Source organism: Argentina anserina, chromosome 5 (genome assembly GCF_933775445.1).
Source record: "Argentina anserina chromosome 5, drPotAnse1.1, whole genome shotgun sequence".
NCBI lineage: Eukaryota > Viridiplantae > Streptophyta > Magnoliopsida > Rosales > Rosaceae > Argentina > Argentina anserina.
This window is the reverse complement of record NC_065876.1, coordinates 21,057,648-21,074,507: the sequence shown is the minus strand read 5'-3', so window position 1 is coordinate 21,074,507 and position 16,860 is coordinate 21,057,648. Positions and strand designations below refer to the sequence as shown.

The 16,860-nt window shown below is 35.5% G+C and overlaps 1 protein-coding gene and 1 long non-coding RNA gene across 10 annotated transcripts; one reads left to right on the top strand and one right to left on the bottom strand.

Moving 5' to 3' along the window:
• Nucleotides 1-1,314: 1,314 nt before the first annotated feature.
• LOC126795213 (uncharacterized) lies at nt 1,315-4,492 on the bottom strand. 5 transcript variants are annotated; one of them, XR_007672246.1, is made up of 6 exons: nt 4,017-4,492; nt 3,578-3,913; nt 3,101-3,224; nt 2,180-2,253; nt 1,695-1,867; nt 1,315-1,578 (listed from the first exon to the last, which is right to left on the bottom strand). It is a non-coding gene; the product is annotated as an uncharacterized LOC126795213 (long non-coding RNA). The 5 variants fall into 5 exon arrangements; XR_007672249.1 differs by having other exon boundaries at nt 1,811-1,867; XR_007672247.1 differs by having other exon boundaries at nt 1,315-1,867.
• A 5,351-nt stretch (nt 4,493-9,843) lies between these two features.
• Nucleotides 9,844-15,489, top strand: LOC126793982 (purple acid phosphatase 23). Of its 5 annotated transcripts, none has more exons than XM_050520619.1 (10): nt 9,844-10,226; nt 10,335-10,526; nt 11,176-11,512; nt 11,918-12,135; nt 12,345-12,535; nt 13,814-14,095; nt 14,288-14,374; nt 14,505-14,558; nt 14,692-14,814; nt 14,935-15,489. In XM_050520619.1, exons 1-9 carry the CDS (start codon nt 9,896-9,898, stop codon nt 14,752-14,754), a joined length of 1,755 nt encoding a protein of 584 aa, XP_050376576.1. In that variant the 5' UTR covers nt 9,844-9,895; the 3' UTR covers nt 14,755-14,814; nt 14,935-15,489. The 5 variants fall into 5 exon arrangements, with proteins under 5 accessions (XP_050376576.1, XP_050376577.1, XP_050376578.1 ...); XM_050520618.1 differs by having other exon boundaries at nt 9,845-10,226; nt 14,288-14,410; XM_050520620.1 differs by lacking the exon at nt 14,935-15,489 and having other exon boundaries at nt 14,288-14,391; nt 14,692-14,811.
• The last annotated feature ends 1,371 nt before the right edge of the window (nt 15,490-16,860 follow it).

Here is a 16,860-nt window from a genome sequence, read left to right as displayed (position 1 = left end):
CTCAAGTGATTTTCTCTCTTCTTCTCAAGTCCCCTTCTCTTCTTGTTGGAAGGGGTATTTATAGTGCCAAGACTTCTATTTTATAACTAATTTTAAATTAATCAGAAAATACGAATTGATTTAATTATAACCGTTAAAAAAATTATTAATTTAATCAAATTTCCGATTGCCATTTCGAATCGTCAATGACATTCAATTTCCGATTTAAGTCGGAATCACGTAGCTTCGATTACGATCATCCATTTATGTGGTGACACGTGTTTTATTCAGATTCGCACTAATTTTGTTAACTTTTGGGCCACGTGTGCAATTTTGTCGGGTTCTTGGTTGATTTAATCATTTAATGAAGATGATTTACTTCATTAAATTTCATGTGTCTACAAACTTAGACATTCAAAAAACAGTCTCGATGGCGACGCATCCACAAGAAACAAGGGTTGTATAGGTTTCAAATAATCGAAACTATTCAAGTATGTATCCGGAATTATCTGAAATTAGACAGTGGTGCACTAAGGCGACCACACGAAATTGATTTATTCCCTTTAAATAATAATGTGACTCCCCCAGGACCGTCACACGAAAAACGTCGACCAAGAGGGGAATCATATCTCTCTTTGGTCTCATCGGCGTTATAAGAAAGGCCATAAAGGAGACATGAAAAATGCCAATAGCGCCCGATAATTTATATATATGTTCAAAGCATGAATTTTAAGAAAAACTTACTTGTTGGTCTGCCAAATAGACCTTATATAATTTGAGATAGTCTTCAAATTTATCGTTATTCAAGAAAGTTGCTGAGGGGTTCTAGTGACACAATTGACAACATCAATTACCAATTTCAAATCACATTCTATCTTCATTAGACTCCTCTATTTAGCTGCGAGAAGGCTATTTCTTAGGGCTATGGCCTTTGCAACAGGATCAGTCAAGTTCCCAGCATAGCACATAGAAGTAAGGATATGTCTGTCATCATGACAAAACTAGAAGCTGTTGAATTGTTATGTACTGAACAGTTAAAGTTGATTTTGAAGCAAGTATGAGCTGATGCTTGCCACTTAAGTATGGTGGTAGGGTTTAGCACAACAAGACTTGCATTGTCACTTACAGTCTTGTTCATGATATATAATAGCGAAAGTATATAGTTTTAACATATATTTGTCTCCATGTATTTGTCGTTGTTGTCTACTTCTAACATCATATAGTTTTAGTTTGTATTGTTTCTATGGCATTTAGAACACATATTTATGTTGTTCGAGTATCATAACCAAATATGAAAGATGTGGAGAACAAAAACCACAAAATATTCAGGAAGAAGAAAACATTTGCTCATTCATAAACCAAAAAATGATCTACATCGTTACATTTATGCAAATGGTTCAAATATATGCAGGCAAATTGCAAGCTAATCAATAAAATAAAAGATAACTAACCCTACAATGTAGGCAACCTCGTAAACAACACAGAAAAATAGGCATGCATGTCGTTATTGAGCTACTACAGTTCCGATATTATGCAAAATAGGCATCATCGCGCTGGTTCTGCTCCCCAAATACCCCACATTCTCAAGCATATCAACATCTGTTGCATTAAAACAAAAACCTTCAATAAACAAAAAAAATCATGTGATGCTTATAAAAAGTAAAACACAAATCAGTGAAGTTACAGGTGCATCTAAACCCTTATAAAATACTAACCTCAAAAATCACATGATTTCCACCTGAGTTAATTATTCTTAACAACAAGAAATTCCTTGTTTCAATATAAACAAGTATGATATTGCGAACTACCTTATATAACATCAAAGTCTTACATCTAATGTCAACTACGTTAGTCATATCTGATCAGCAATGCCACTCTCAGCCATAGTCTGCAAAACAAAAATGCATTACATCATTCCTATGTATGATGAAACACATAAACGATAAATGAACATCATATAGCATTGTATAGAATATTTAGTCAAAACATGAAAGAAATGAAGATAGAAGTCAGACTTGAACATAAAGAAGAACTGAATCACACTATAAAGATTAAAGGAAGTGTAGACAGCTCAACTACAAGTAGCTCCCTCAACTCACTGTTTATATACTTGGCCTACACCAATCAACTAGAAGCTTTGGACTTAACATAGTTTCAAAATAATTCTATTTTTCATCATCGTGATGCTAGCTACACGTACATGGCTTAAGTTTTGTGTTAATGCTTATGCTTCCTGCTTGCTTCTGAATGGCCTCAAATACATGCTCCCCATATCTGCTTCAGCAGGGATACAAGTAAAAAGTATAAACATTGAATTAAAAATTTTCAGAATGCATATATAGCAACTAGGAAACTCTCAGGCTGCAACAGTGTAGTGTGAAGCATAGTGCTATGATTCTCAATTTCTCCACAAGCCATATGTGTAGAATGTAAAACACTCATGATATATTATCTACCAGATGTGTGAAACTTAATTGATATTCTGTAAACCATCCAACTTCATTATTCAAGAGTGATAAATAACAAATTAATATGTTAACATGCTATCACTGGTTTTATGATACCATTTAAAATCGTGACTATCAGGGATTCAATGGCAAAACATGACTGTCTTTGGAGTTTGATGGTTTGAGAATCATAGTTTCTAGCAAACTTAAAAGGAATCATAGATGCCATTTGGCACACATAAAAGGTTGCACATGGAGAAGGCAATTAGTAATATATGAATATGTTCACCAGTTCTTAATTTGGCTTCTTTACTAGAAAAATTACTTAACCATATGTTATGATGAGTTTGTTAAACTGAAGTCAATCTTTCGAATTGAAGCTTAAAGCTTCATACAGTTTGTATCTTACATAAATTGGAGGACGGTATATAAGGTTTGTATTAAAAAATATGGCTACTATGGCCCAAGATTATTATGCATTTAGATCAAATATAGATGGAGATTTATCTATATCAACCTAGATGGGTCAAATGGAACCTAATAAAGTTTTCAAAATCAAAGCATCAAGCATGTGCTTAAGAGAGGGAGGCAGGGAATTATATAATTTATAGTGACAACATAAAATTTTTGACACAATATAAAAGCACGAACAAAGTTTCAAGAGTAGAATTTACCTCATATACAAACAGTCTCCACAGAACTGTCCATGGGTTTTATTGCATTAATCCACCGTTTGATAACCTTCCACCATCAATACATCGCCAGACTCACCTTTCGTTTCCTGCTTTGCTCTTATCTCTACAAAGGGAATTCAACAGTTCATTAGAGAGAGGAGAGCTGGTGAGCTGACAGTGAATAAGAGGGCAAATGAGCTGAGGTAAAATATTGTTGGCTCAGAGTGAAAATTCATGTGAAGGATATCACTACAAATAGCATCAACATCAGCATACTACATTAGGAAAAACAAATGTAAAGAATCTTCAACTAAATAAAACATATCAAGGAATTAATGAGTTTTCCTATTGTAGTGTTGGTGAGTTCTGAGTTGCAAATATTTAAAAGATGTTGTTACAAATTACTTGAAAAGTTGAAAGTGTCAATGAGCAACAAAGACAGCATACAGATGCATAAGTTTTTCTAGAGACACTAACCTTGGATCACTACTGCTCAATTTAGACACTTTGTCTCTTTCTCTTTATATTTCTGTTACTCAAAGACATTGTGCATGAACATCCGGACAATGACAAGCAGCATAATACTGGCCCTAACACCCGACGAACCTCCCTTGCTCCACCACCACCATTATCTCATCCTCCTTTGTTTTCTCTGCATGTGGCTCTGATAACAGCTCCAATGTTTGGCCAGTGCCTCCCCTTGCAGCAATCTCCAATGACTATGCCTCCCACTATAGTGCACTGTTTCTTATTTCCGACCGGTCTAGAAAAGTTGATGCTTCAAGTACTCCAAACAGGGATTTCCTTCAACCTCTTTTGGAGGCCAGTAAGCTTTCTTAATCTTAGTATTCACAATTATTCAAAAACCAAGGGACTGAATTAAAAGCTCCAAATTTAAGAGGTAACATAAAATTACCTGATACAAAGAAGTTCTATAAAACCTAGCCACCGTGGGTGGTGGAGCTAGCGGCGGAGGTGCGGCGGCAACGACTGTGGAGCTAGTCAAATCTAGAGATACGATTAGGGGTTCTTCTATACGAGAGGTACCGACCCTGATTTTGGTGATGGGAAGGCCAGAACGTCGCCGGAAGTTGGAAATCAAAGATCATGAAGCTTAGAGCTCCATCGGTGATGTTGGTGCGAATTCTTAGCCTCGGTGGATACCCAAGCTTCTAGTTTCCAATCCTCTTAATCTTTGAGGCAGGGCACCGGCGGTGGTATGTCAAGGAACTGCCAGAATTTGAGGAGCTATGGCTAGTGAAAGTAGAGAGGTTCAGAGGTGATGTGCGTTTCCGATACTTATAGATTTAGGCTCGATTTTGGATAGGGAATTCGGAGGTGGTGGTGGTAGTGGCGAGCCGAGTTGGTGGCTGGACGTGAGGTTCTCGACATCGGCAAAGGAAGAGAAAGCTCGGGGAAGATGAAATGGAAGAAGAGAGGTGCGACAGAAAGAGAAGGGGAAAAATGAGAAATATGGTTTCATCTCTTATATATTTATAACACTGGAGAAAAGATGAGAATGCCCTTACGACCAAATTTCAGACATACATAGGTGACATTTATATGTCGTCCTATTAAGGTGGCCAACTTGCGTCTAGATAGAGCAACTTTGGGAGGGAGAGTAATCCAATTATCTCTCCAAAAACATATATGTCATCCTATCTAGCAACACATATATATCTTCCTATCTATGTGAACAAGCTTGTATAAGTATATACTTAGGTCTAGGGCAACAACTTTTGCAGGCAGAGTATATAAAGTTATCCCTAAAAAAAAAAATCGACAAATTTTCATACATATTAAGCGACATATACATGTCGTCCCATCTAGCCAAGAAGTTTGTATATACTTAGTTCTAGGGCAACCAGTTTGGGAAGGAAAAGTATCAATTTATCCTCCAAAAGTTGAGGGAATGAAGCTAAAATATCCAACGACATATAAATGTCGTCAAACTAACAACATTGATTTAGTCAACTATGGGTGTTTGCCTCCAAATTAAGCTTCAAACTCATACGACATATAACTGTCGTCTTATTGTTGCTTCATTTTTTTGTCAACTTTAGAATCCCTCTGGAATTAAAGCAAAACCTCACACGACATATATAATTCGCCTAAATATTACACTCATTTCCACATAAAAGAACCTTTGAATTTATGACTACTCAGACGACATATACAGATATATATGTCACTCCAAACCTCCGAACAACACTTAACCCGACATATGTCGCTTGATATGGGTCGTATATTGACAGTATTAGCATAGTGAAATTATAAGCTTGATTGAGGCATAAGTGACTGAAGACCTTAATGTAGCCTTCAATCCAATGCATCTACCTTGTGAAGTTAGAATTCCTCCAAACTTGTTAAGTAAGTAGCATTCACCAAATAAGTGACTAACATTTTCATTATCCTCTTAATAAAGAGGGCGGAAAATACCCGCATAAAAATAAGGGGCATTTTCCAATAAGGGCCATCTTATTGAGGACCAATTTGATTCACCCACTTTTCAATCACATATTCATATCTCAACCATGTAGATTCTAGATATATATGAGTGAACTTGAATGGTTCATATTTGATAATTTTGGTTCATTCACTCATTTGATCTACTTTGATATCTTAATGATCACTAAATTTGCTAAAAAAAAAATATCTAATCTACATTTATATACCTACTATCTGAACGGTTGAGATGAAAAAATATGACCGAAAAATAGGTCTAATTAACGATTAATTAGAAAGTCTTCAACTAGTCCTCAACAAGATGGTCCTCATTGGAAAATCTCTCATAGAAATAAATCTAGAAAGTCTAAATGTAATTTTCAATCTTCATTTAAGAAGGAGCCAGCCAAAAAGTTTGATATTTGGTTGAACATCTAGTTTCCAGAGTTTACCAAGAGTTTAATATTAACATGTGTCCTGAGTTGATCTTGCAACTAAGTTGCATATTTGATTGAGAAGTTACCATTAGAGGCACAAAACCTGATTGCACTATGTTGTTCAGAAGCGGCCAACAGTCACACACAAGATGTGGGGATATAGCAAGTGAGCAACAAGGTTCAACACACGAGTCCTATAATACCAATACTCCTTCCTCACCCTTTAGCCACTAGTTGAGACTCGGTATGAGGATTTAACAAAAGACCTCAGCATTAGTGTATGTGGTATCATTTGTTATAACCGAGGATGACTCTTTACTTTTTCAATGTGGGATTCTAAATGACACAAATTTAAGCCACATGTTTCCAACAATTTGCACCTTGGTGTGATTCAAGTCACCATCAATATCTTTCAATTTGAATACCAATAGCTCCACCCTCGATCTACTACAAACATCGAATTACAAATTTTGTGACCAAAATCCAATAAACTTCACCAAATTCGATCATACGAGACCCCAAGTCCCAAGCATATATAACTTGATCTCTGATACCAATTGTTTTGCGAAAACGGCCAATAGTCTCACACACACGAGTCCAACAATGTTGATAGTCCCTCCACTTCATCCACTTGTTGAAGGCATCAATATTAATGTGTGCGGTATCTGTTGGTTTGTGGCTTAAATTAATTAGTCCATGCATCAATTATCTTTTGGATTAAGCCCATACTATTGATCTACCCCGTTCAATTTAGCGAGTTTTTCTAGCATTATAAATGGCAAAATTGCCAAAATACACTCCAAATTTGGCTGAAATTGTCAATTTCCACTCCGTACTTGTATTTGAGTCAATTTATCTCCTAAACTTTGTACAAATTGCCAATTTGCACCCCATCCGTTAAATTTAACTGTTTATATCAAATTTTGCATCACATGTCATGCACATGAGGGGTAATGTTGTCATTTCTTATTTATATTTTTCTTAAAAATAAATAAAAATATTCTTTAAAATGAGGATTTTTTAAAATCCTATTTATATCTTTTTTCTATATAGTTAACCCTACTTCTAATTATATATTCAACATATCCACTCATTCAAATATAGTGTGTTGTGTATATATATATATAATTATATGTACGCATTTATTTTTAATTTTATATGTATTTATTTATATTTTTCTAATATATTTTAACATATCATATCACGTAAAATAATAAATATATAAATCAATAACATGTTTCGAAAAAAATAAAAAACACATAGTACAAGTGTTCCTCTTAAGTAATTTTAATAATTTATTTCATTATTAAATATGAATAATTATATAATGACACTATTGCTCCTCAAATGCATGACATGTGACTTAAAATTGAATGAAAAACATCAAATTTAACGGATGAAGTGCAAATCGGTAATTTTTACAAAATTTAGGAGGTAAATTGACTCAAATGCAAGTTTGGGGTGCAAACTGACAATTATGACCAAATTTGGGGTGCAATTGACATTTTTGCCCACTATAAATTCATGCTTTATGTCACTGATTGTGGTAGAGAGGGAAAGAGAGCTACAACTTTGGGTTATATAGAAGCAACTACATCTTAGATATCTAAAGAATTTGTTCTTTTATTTGGTGGTTTTCTCTATTGGTGAGTGTATTTGGGTGTCATTGAGATATTGGATTTGAGTGATAAGCATCTTATAATCTTCTTTTGATATCAGTGGAAATTGTCACCCCCGGGCCCCAATGGATGGCGGGGACGTCGATCGAAGAGCGAGACTTGATCTTATAGTGCATAATGTAATAAAAATAAAAACAACTTCTTTCTAGGCTCTTTACTCTAGGCTCGTCCAATCCTTTCCCGACTCGGTAGATTCTACTCTAATATGCAAAAGAGTTTATAAATGGGTGAGTGAGCAAAACCATGCACTCAGTGAGTAGGTAATGTAATATGCTAGTAAAACCATGTTATTTTACTCACGCTATAAGAAAACAATATATCATATACGCACAGTTCACAACAATATGCCACATCGCACAATCCCTTCTTATTGGTTATTCTTCAATTTGGTGATCCCCATAGGACACCTAATAACCTCTTGTTTTATACATTTGTGTGCCACATCCATACTTTGGCACAACCTAATCAAGAAGTTTACATAATCTATGACTAGTTAAACAATATATCCAACACCATAATATATGTAATCTCAACATAGTTCACAAATCGACATGCTTCACTTCAAAATAGAGAGATATTTAGAAATTGATCAAAAACACGCTTTTCAACTATTTTAAAAGCATATAAGAATATTTGAAACACATTATAAAAAGCATTCACCTTGAATATACAAATCGTCACCCATATCATAAACTAAACCTCTTAGAACAAGTTTTTTAGAAACCACCATTGGATCTACCCCAAATATCTAGGATGGAAAGAGTACGATGATACAAATCCGTAACCACTCGTGGATTACAAATCAGAGTTATGGATCAAAAGTTATGATCCATGGAATCGAAATTTCATCACAATATATACGGCAAGAGGGTTGATCGCTCTATTTATACACTTCCAACTGACATGGAGTCCATATGTCATTGGCTACATGTTGCCACGTGTCAGCTCCACAAGAAACCAAAAAACACTTTGTCATTGTCCTTGTGACACACTAGAGAAACTCACAGGGTGGGTTGAAATACTTAGCTTAATCGTTTTGGACCAATGAGATGGCGACGGTGCAACTTCGACGAATCTTCTAAAAATTGTTTAAAATAGCTTGGGATTCCGAAAAAAAAATACGGCGAACTCGTGATAACCTCTACTTTCTATTCTCAAAAGAAAATCGAATTGGATCTATTTCAAAAATCAAGATGTTACAGAATCTCCTAATTGACTTTTCATGTAGATATAACCCTTTGATTTCAGGGTGAACCATGTAAATTGATCTTTGGTCTTTTAGCCATTCCATCTATTGTCAATTGGTTTTATATATGAACCCTAAATCACTTTAACATGAATAACTTTTTTTTCTTTAACAAAAGAGGAATCGTGCCAATACTTTTAGTATCACATTCAATCCACAAGCCATGACTATTCATTTTCTCAAAGTTGTTCTCACTTAACAACAATCAAACTGTGAGGGTCACAAGAGGTTCATACAACTAGAATAGATTATAAAAATAAATAGTGGCGGTTTGGGAGTTGTGAATATTAAATGTAGTTGTTATCGGCAAGTCTATTGCCGTTTTTGTAAATTTAGAGATAGTGGTACTCTCTCTCTCTCTCTCTCTCTCTCTTCACTTTCTCCTTTTTAGAGAAGCTGTTGAGGTAGAAAATGCTCAATATTCTTCAAAATGGAGAAAAACAACAAAATGTAGAATCCGTTGGAGTTGTTCTCATCAAGAGAGTCAACTCAGTCAAGATCAACAAGACAACACCCTTTGATCATAGACTAGTTCAAAATTATTTCAATTCAGCTTATCAACTATAAAACCATGAAGCCAATCTACTTGTATATCGAGCTAGTTCACTTGTGTTCTATACATCATCAGTAATATTGGTCATATTCATGAGGTCTATACATGAGACCTCCCATAGTCCCATGGTTTTACGTAGAGAAGAGAGAGTATATCACAAAATTTTGTTAAGTTGGTTGACAATGTTTCCTCAACTTCCCGCTACGTGCTTTGCAATTCGATGGTTCTCTATTATTTTATTCCATCTCCAGCCTTTTCGGCTTTTCCAAGGAAATCAAACCCCACGGTTGACAATATTTAATTGGTTGCTGGCACTATCGCCTGTTCACCTTGCTCTACAAGGAAATCAAACCCCACGGCATATTCTCATGAATCCACTGTACAGATGCCATGACCGTACGTACCTTATCACTATCTCTATTTTGAACCCAACCCATGATCGGAACGCAGTTCTCTCTCTACTGGAAGCAGAGAGACAGAGCCATGAACAAGTACTGTAAGCTTTCGATGATCACTTCACTGGTTCTGTTCATGGTTACAAAGATTATGGTGGTGGGTGGTGATCAAGCTCATGATCGCATACCCACAACTCTGGAAGGCCCTTTTAAGCCTTCAACACGGCGCTTCGACCCATCTCTCCGCAGAGGAAGTGATGACTTGCCCATGGACCATCCCAGGCTCAAGAAGAATGTCACCCTCAATTTCCCTGAACAAATTTCACTTGCAATATCTTCACCTGCTGCAATGTTGATTTCTTGGGTTACTGGTACTTTCATGTCTTTACCTTTCTGTTTTCAATGAATTCTGATGTTGGTTTCATTTCTCTGTTTGATTCAAGGGAATTGCTGAATTGGGTTTGTTTTTGTTGGGGCAGGGGATGCCCAGATCGGGGAAAATGTGACACCACTTGATCCTTCAAAGGTTGGGAGTGAGGTGTGGTATGGCACAAAGAGGGGCAAGTATGAGAGTGTGAGGAAAGGGGTTGCTGAGGTTTACAGTCAATTGTACCCATTTCAAGGCCTGTTAAATTACACATCTGGCATCATTCATCATGTTAGGATTGATGGTATGAATACATTCTGATTTGATTCTCACTTGTTAGTTGCTATTATCATAGTGTACAATTATCTTCCCCATCAGAGAATAGAAACCCATTATTGCTAATACAATTTTTTGGTGGAAAAACATGGTTCTTAGTTGAGTATTATCTGCCTAATGCTGCTTAGCTGAATCAACTGGGCAATGACATTGTATTAGCTTAATATCTTGACTAAATCTAAATTATTGGACACTGATGTTTTAGGAAATCAAAATTTGTGGTCAAATGAGAATCCATGGATTCGCACAGTTGCATTTAGGAGTTTTAGAGGTGGTATACTAGTACTTTTCTTATCTTCATTCTGCCTGTGATAATAATAATTCACCTATGAAAGATATAGAATTATAATCCCATAGAAGCAATAGATGTCTCATTAGTCATGACACCTAGTCCAATCTTGACATAGAAGCAACCTATGATCCCTATTTTCCATGTTTTGATTTGATGAGGTCATCCCAGAGTTTTCACATGTGTTGAATTATTCTTCTATACGACTCAATATCAGAAGTAAATTTTGTCTCTCCTGATTGATCAATTTGAAATCTAAATGTCTCAATACATGGAATGCATTAGATTCAAATCACCAAGAACAACTCAATTCTTTAATTTGTTGTAGGTCTTAAACCAGGAACAAAGTATTACTACAAGTGTGGGGATAGCTCCATCCCTGCCATGAGTGAAGAGCATGCCTTTGAAACTTTACCTTTGCGTAGCCCAAACACGTATCCTCGCCGAATAGCTGTTATTGGAGATTTAGGTCTAACAAGCAATACCACTACAACTGTTGACCATTTGATCCAGAATGATCCTTCAATGATTGTAATGGTTGGAGACTTAAGTTATGCAAACCAGTACCTTACAACTGGTGGTAAAGGAGCTTCATGCTTTTCATGTGCATTCCCAGATGCACCTATCAGAGAAACATACCAACCCCGCTGGGATGGGTGGGGAAGGTAAAATTTCTAATTCCTCTAATTAGGAATGAAAATGTTTCTGTTGTCATATCTCAATACAGATGATCATCCTCCTGCTAAATTCTTTCCTATATAGCTATGCAGAAAAGATTATCTTTTAGAGAAATCTGCCTTTAACACGGTAACATGTGAAGTGATAAAAGTAATTTATTCCAAACGAAAGGTATTAAATATATATTAGTAAATTATATATTTATTGTTGAATGTTGTTGCATCGCAGTTGTATCTAAGAACTAGTACGTTTATTGTTTAGTTTTGTTAGAGACGGTTTGTGTTAGCCTGAAGTGTTTGTAATGCTGATATATATTGAATGTTAGATCTAGTTTGTTGTTTTTTTTAATGGAGTTTGCTTTTGTTTCTTATATAGTTGAAATGGCTGTTCAGATTCATGCAGCCATTAACGTCACGAGTCCCAATGATGGTTATTGAGGGAAACCATGAGATTGAACCTCAAATAGCTGGAATTACTTTCAAATCCTATTTGGCAAGGTTTGCAGTTCCATCTGAGGAATCTGGTTCTAAAACCAACTTCTACTACTCTTTTGATGCTGGGGGAGTGCATTTCATCATGTTGGGAGCATATGTTGATTACAATGCTACAGGTATAGGATGCCCTCTTCCTTTTTCTTTTCAATTTGTTTAATGAACAGAAAAAAAATGATATTAAATGTTTTGATGTGGTGCCAAATGCTGTATTATACTTTTTTTTGTCTTTTTTCTTTTCTCAAAGTGCAAGCACTTCTTGAACTGCATTCTTTATGACTTCATTTGTTATTTTACTTGCAAATTCTCATGCCAATGTTCATTCCAGGTTCACAGTATGCTTGGCTTAAAGACGATCTACATCGAGTAGACCGGTCGGTGACCCCATGGCTTGTAGCTGCATGGCATTCACCTTGGTACAATAGTTACTCTTCTCATTACCAGGAATTCGAGTGCATGAGACAGGAAATGGAACCACTTCTTTATCAATATGGTGTTGATGTTGTTTTCTCTGGTCATGTAAGTTTGAGCTGATTCTTTTTGTAGATATAACTTATTGATATACTTACTGTTAGGATTTCCTTTTGATTGTCTTTGACAAATTTTATCTCCTCAAAATAATTTTCAGAATTTACTGAGTACGGTTCCTCTAATTTAAATTATAAGGTTCCTTCCCTTCCAGAACCTCAAGAACATGCATTGCAATGTGATAATATGCTTTGTCTGTAGATGAACTAGAACTTAAATGATCCTTGCATCTTGGAAATTAAAAAATCAAACGAGGAACAGAAAGATTATTTATAGTCATCAATTTCAATTCTCATAACACATTCTCTGTCCTGAAGTTGGTTTTGTGGTTATAAATCACATAGGGTTTTGGAACAAATTTTTTTCCCGAATGGAAGTAACATAGATTATGAAATATGAATGAGGATCTAATCCATTAGAGTTATTCACTATATAACTCCACTCAGAAATATTGAAATCTCTTTGATTGCATGTGTTTAAGGCGTTAACACTTGTATATTGATTTTACATGCCAGTGACGGTATCTCAATATTGTTTGCCACCAATGTTATTACATTAGATGCCCAATAGAACTATGAATTATAGTTACCTTTTGGCAATTCTGCACTGACAGTGTATTTTAAGTTACCAAAATTGTTCCGATTTGTCTTTGCTTCGTTACCATTTGTCCCTTTTGACTATAAGGTCAGGTACTATTGGTAATTAAAATCCCAACTTTTCTCCACTGACAGTGTAATTTTAATTGACAAATTAGAGCTTGATGATCACTCATACTTATACTCCAGATAGAACAATCTGCATTCATTCATGCTGATACAAGTTCTTAGACACCTCATGTTTGGGAAATTTCTTCTAATAATATTGATATACTTACAAGAAGGAATGAAAAGAAATTAAGTGGCTAGAATAAAAACATTTACTATTAAAACTGATTCTGAAGTTCAGATGTTAACCATGGATGTCGCACTCATATGCAAGTGAGAATTAAAGATATGAGATGCCAGTCCTTTTGATAATAGTTTTAAACTGTAGGTCTTTACCTTATACTTTCAAACTGAGTATTGTCTGATTTTCTGTTTAATCGTTAAAAGTGATGGTCTCACGTTACATCTATTAGAAGCTGATTGGGCGGGATAAAATAGTATTCTCATAAGGTGAATATTGTGGGTTAGACACAAATACATTGGTAGGCAAACATAAAGTAACTGGAAGATACATTTATAAAGTGTTTCTGGTTAAAGAAGGTTTCTTCTTTTCTGTACTTTGCAGGTGCATGCTTATGAGCGAATGAATAGACTATATAACTATACATTAGATCCATGTGGACCTGTTTATATAACAGTTGGAGATGGTGGAAATATTGAGAAAGTTGATGTTGATTTCGCTGATGACCCTGGAAAGTGTCCTTCAGCTGGAGACAACATACCTGAATTTGGAGGGGTATGTCATCTGAACTTTTCTTCTGGGCCAGCTAAAGGGAAGTTTTGTTGGAGCGAACAGCCAGAGTGGAGTGCTTTCAGAGAAAGCAGCTTTGGTCATGGAATACTTGAGGTACAATTAACCTTAGTTTGTGATATTCTCAACTTCAAGGTCTGTGAACAGGTTTTTTCCTGTTTTCATTTTGTGGCATGTGAAAGTATAAAACTTGCTTAGAAGGTGTAAATGATCATGATGAAACTGGAAAGCTTGCATTACTTGAGACTGATTCCTCTCTTCATTATTCGTTTCATATATAAAATGCAGGTTCTGAATTCTACATATGCTCTATGGACTTGGCACAGGAATCAAGATACTTATAAGGAGGATAGCCATGGCGATCAGATCTACATCGTTAGACAACCTGAATTGTGCTTTCCAAATTTCAGTGTGATCTCTCAGTTGAATTTTTGCTAAAAGATTTCTTATTGATGCAATATTCCAACTCTGATGCGCTCTGTTAATATATTTCTCATTCTGCCAGCCATCAGTCGTGCAGTCTTTGACCTCAATCTCTGCTCCTGCACCCCACTCTCTGGTTAGGCGTCTTTCTCACTCATTTGTTCGTATGTTTTGAAGGGAGAGTAATTTCCCTTGGTTCCAAATTGTGTGTTTCTTTGTTTTTCTGCTTCTTCTTCTTCTTATTATTAACTCAAGTTTTGATCTTTTAGGTGCTTGCTCTCTCCTTGTCTCTCATTCCTCTCCTATTGAAAGTAGTCTCTTGTGCTCTGTAACTGTGCCGTGCTTCTTCATAAAAAATCTGGGGTAGCTGAAATTTGAAGTATCAATATTAGGTACTTATCATCGCTATGAACATATATGTACACTAAAATTGGTAACTATTTTTTTCGTATCTTAACTACGCCAGTAGCTTATCCATTCCCATTAATAAATCCGTTATACCCTTTTCTCAGGACCGGTGCAGCAGCTTCTTTGATTTTCCTACAACTTACGGCTCTCATATACTCCAAACATTTAATCATAAAAGTTTATAAACTATTGGATCAATATGCAGAAACTTAGTGTGATACAAGTCAATGAAGTCATTCGCCGTTTCTGATACAATTAGTTTGATCAGTGTGTTGTACGTTACACTCTGGGAACGATGAAAAAAATGGATGAATACCAGAATGGCTGAGAAAATTTGGTTTTTGTTATATTGGTACCATTGTCGGCCGTAGCATAATACTCATCCAGAAAGTAGAACTGTAGAGATTCCACAGCCGGTTGCAGTCTCTTCCATTCTTCCTCCAAACATAATGCCTACTTAAATTGGTAATATAAAGGCCTTGTTCTGCAAATAATTTACCCCTATCAGAGCAATGACGGATAAAAAAAGGTGGCCAAATTGTAATTGCATCACTTGATGAGCAGAATAGGAGTAATTTAGCTTCTTCATGTGACAGATTTGTTTCAGTAAAGCAACAACACCATGTTCCTCAATGCCAATTTTTATTGATTTGGCGCTCTATTTCATTGTTTTTGCAGTAGTTACAAGTAGATCGACGGCTACTTGTCAATAAAAAGCGTCCATGGCAAATGATCATTAATCCATGACTAGCTATATCAAATTATTTACTGTTGCTTTTGGATCTAGCGGTTCTCTTGTCTTGTGTGAACCAGGAATTCAACAACCTTGTACTGCTAGGGCGATCGTGTGTGAATGTGAAACACACGGAATAATACAGGGAGGAAGTTCTGAACAAAAACGAAATTGTCCCGTGGAAGAATGCGAAGCGCCAACTGCAAGTCTGCAACTGGTTCTCTGGTTGTTATCATCGAAAAATAAAAGACTGCAGTTGGTGGTGGTTGTTGTTGCATCACTCTCATTTCACGTTTATACAATTTCAAAAAATTTCATGTATGTTTATATATATCTTGTAGTCTCTGCGTATTGGCTTGGATAATTGGGGAAGCATCTTTAGTTTATGGATAGTCCGTCTTATTTGCTTGGAAGTTAGAACTGGTCGATGAAGTCTCCATGTTTAAAATAATCACAGAAGAAGTTGACCATGATACTACTATATATATAGAACTCGCTGGAAGAGGGTTGATATCATACACATTCAGACACAGTATTTTTTTAATGGAATATATTATGATTTTATATTAAAACGAAGGTTTAATAGTTATTAGTTGTCGAGCAGCAGACAAGAGGTCTTGAGCAATATGTATATTCTTTAAGAACTATCCCTAAATTGAAACAGAAAAAATAAAAATAAAAAGTCTATTCTACAATTTATAGAAACATAGCAATAGATTAGGAAAATACTCTAAACTGTCCCTGGCCCTGGGGCATAATCCAAACCAAAAGCAATGGGCCCAACCAACCAGTCAATTTTAAGAAGCAAATACTTCTTTAGATGCAATTGCCTGCAACATTTACATATTTGAATACCAACTCAATATTTAAGATACATATAATTACTCACAACTCAAACGAAATGTCATTACTCAAAAAATGAAAATGTCAAAACAGAGTTTATTACAAAAAAGAGGCACACATCAAACTGTTTCTCAATATCAGTCACTTGCTCAATTTTCCTTTTAATGCTTTAATAGCTGGAAACTAATTATAATACTAGTAACAGTATTGAAATTAGGCTGACGAAAATCCCTGGGAAACGTAGTTTCACCAGACTGGTGATGTAAATAGATTTCAATAATGAAATTTTAATTAAAAACTTAAAAAGAAATCCTTAAAAAAGGAAAATTTTGCACTATAAATTTCCTCACAAAATTAAAGTCATCAGCCTGAGCAAAGTTACCATAATAATCTATTATATCTTGAACATACTCGGTTCTTATAATCAGCTCTTGTGAGGAAGTGAACTAGGCGT

Bases quoted from the DNA above. Each gene is read 5' to 3' on its own strand.
- LOC126793982 (XM_050520618.1), top strand. From the start codon at position 9,896: ATGATCGGAACGCAGTTCTCTCTCTACTGGAAGCAGAGAGACAGAGCC. The intron at 12,136-12,344 runs GTATAGGATGCC...TGTTCATTCCAG, and splicing joins TGTTGATTACAATGCTACAG to GTTCACAGTATGCTTGGCTT. The intron at 12,536-13,813 runs GTAAGTTTGAGC...TGTACTTTGCAG, and splicing joins ATGTTGTTTTCTCTGGTCAT to GTGCATGCTTATGAGCGAAT.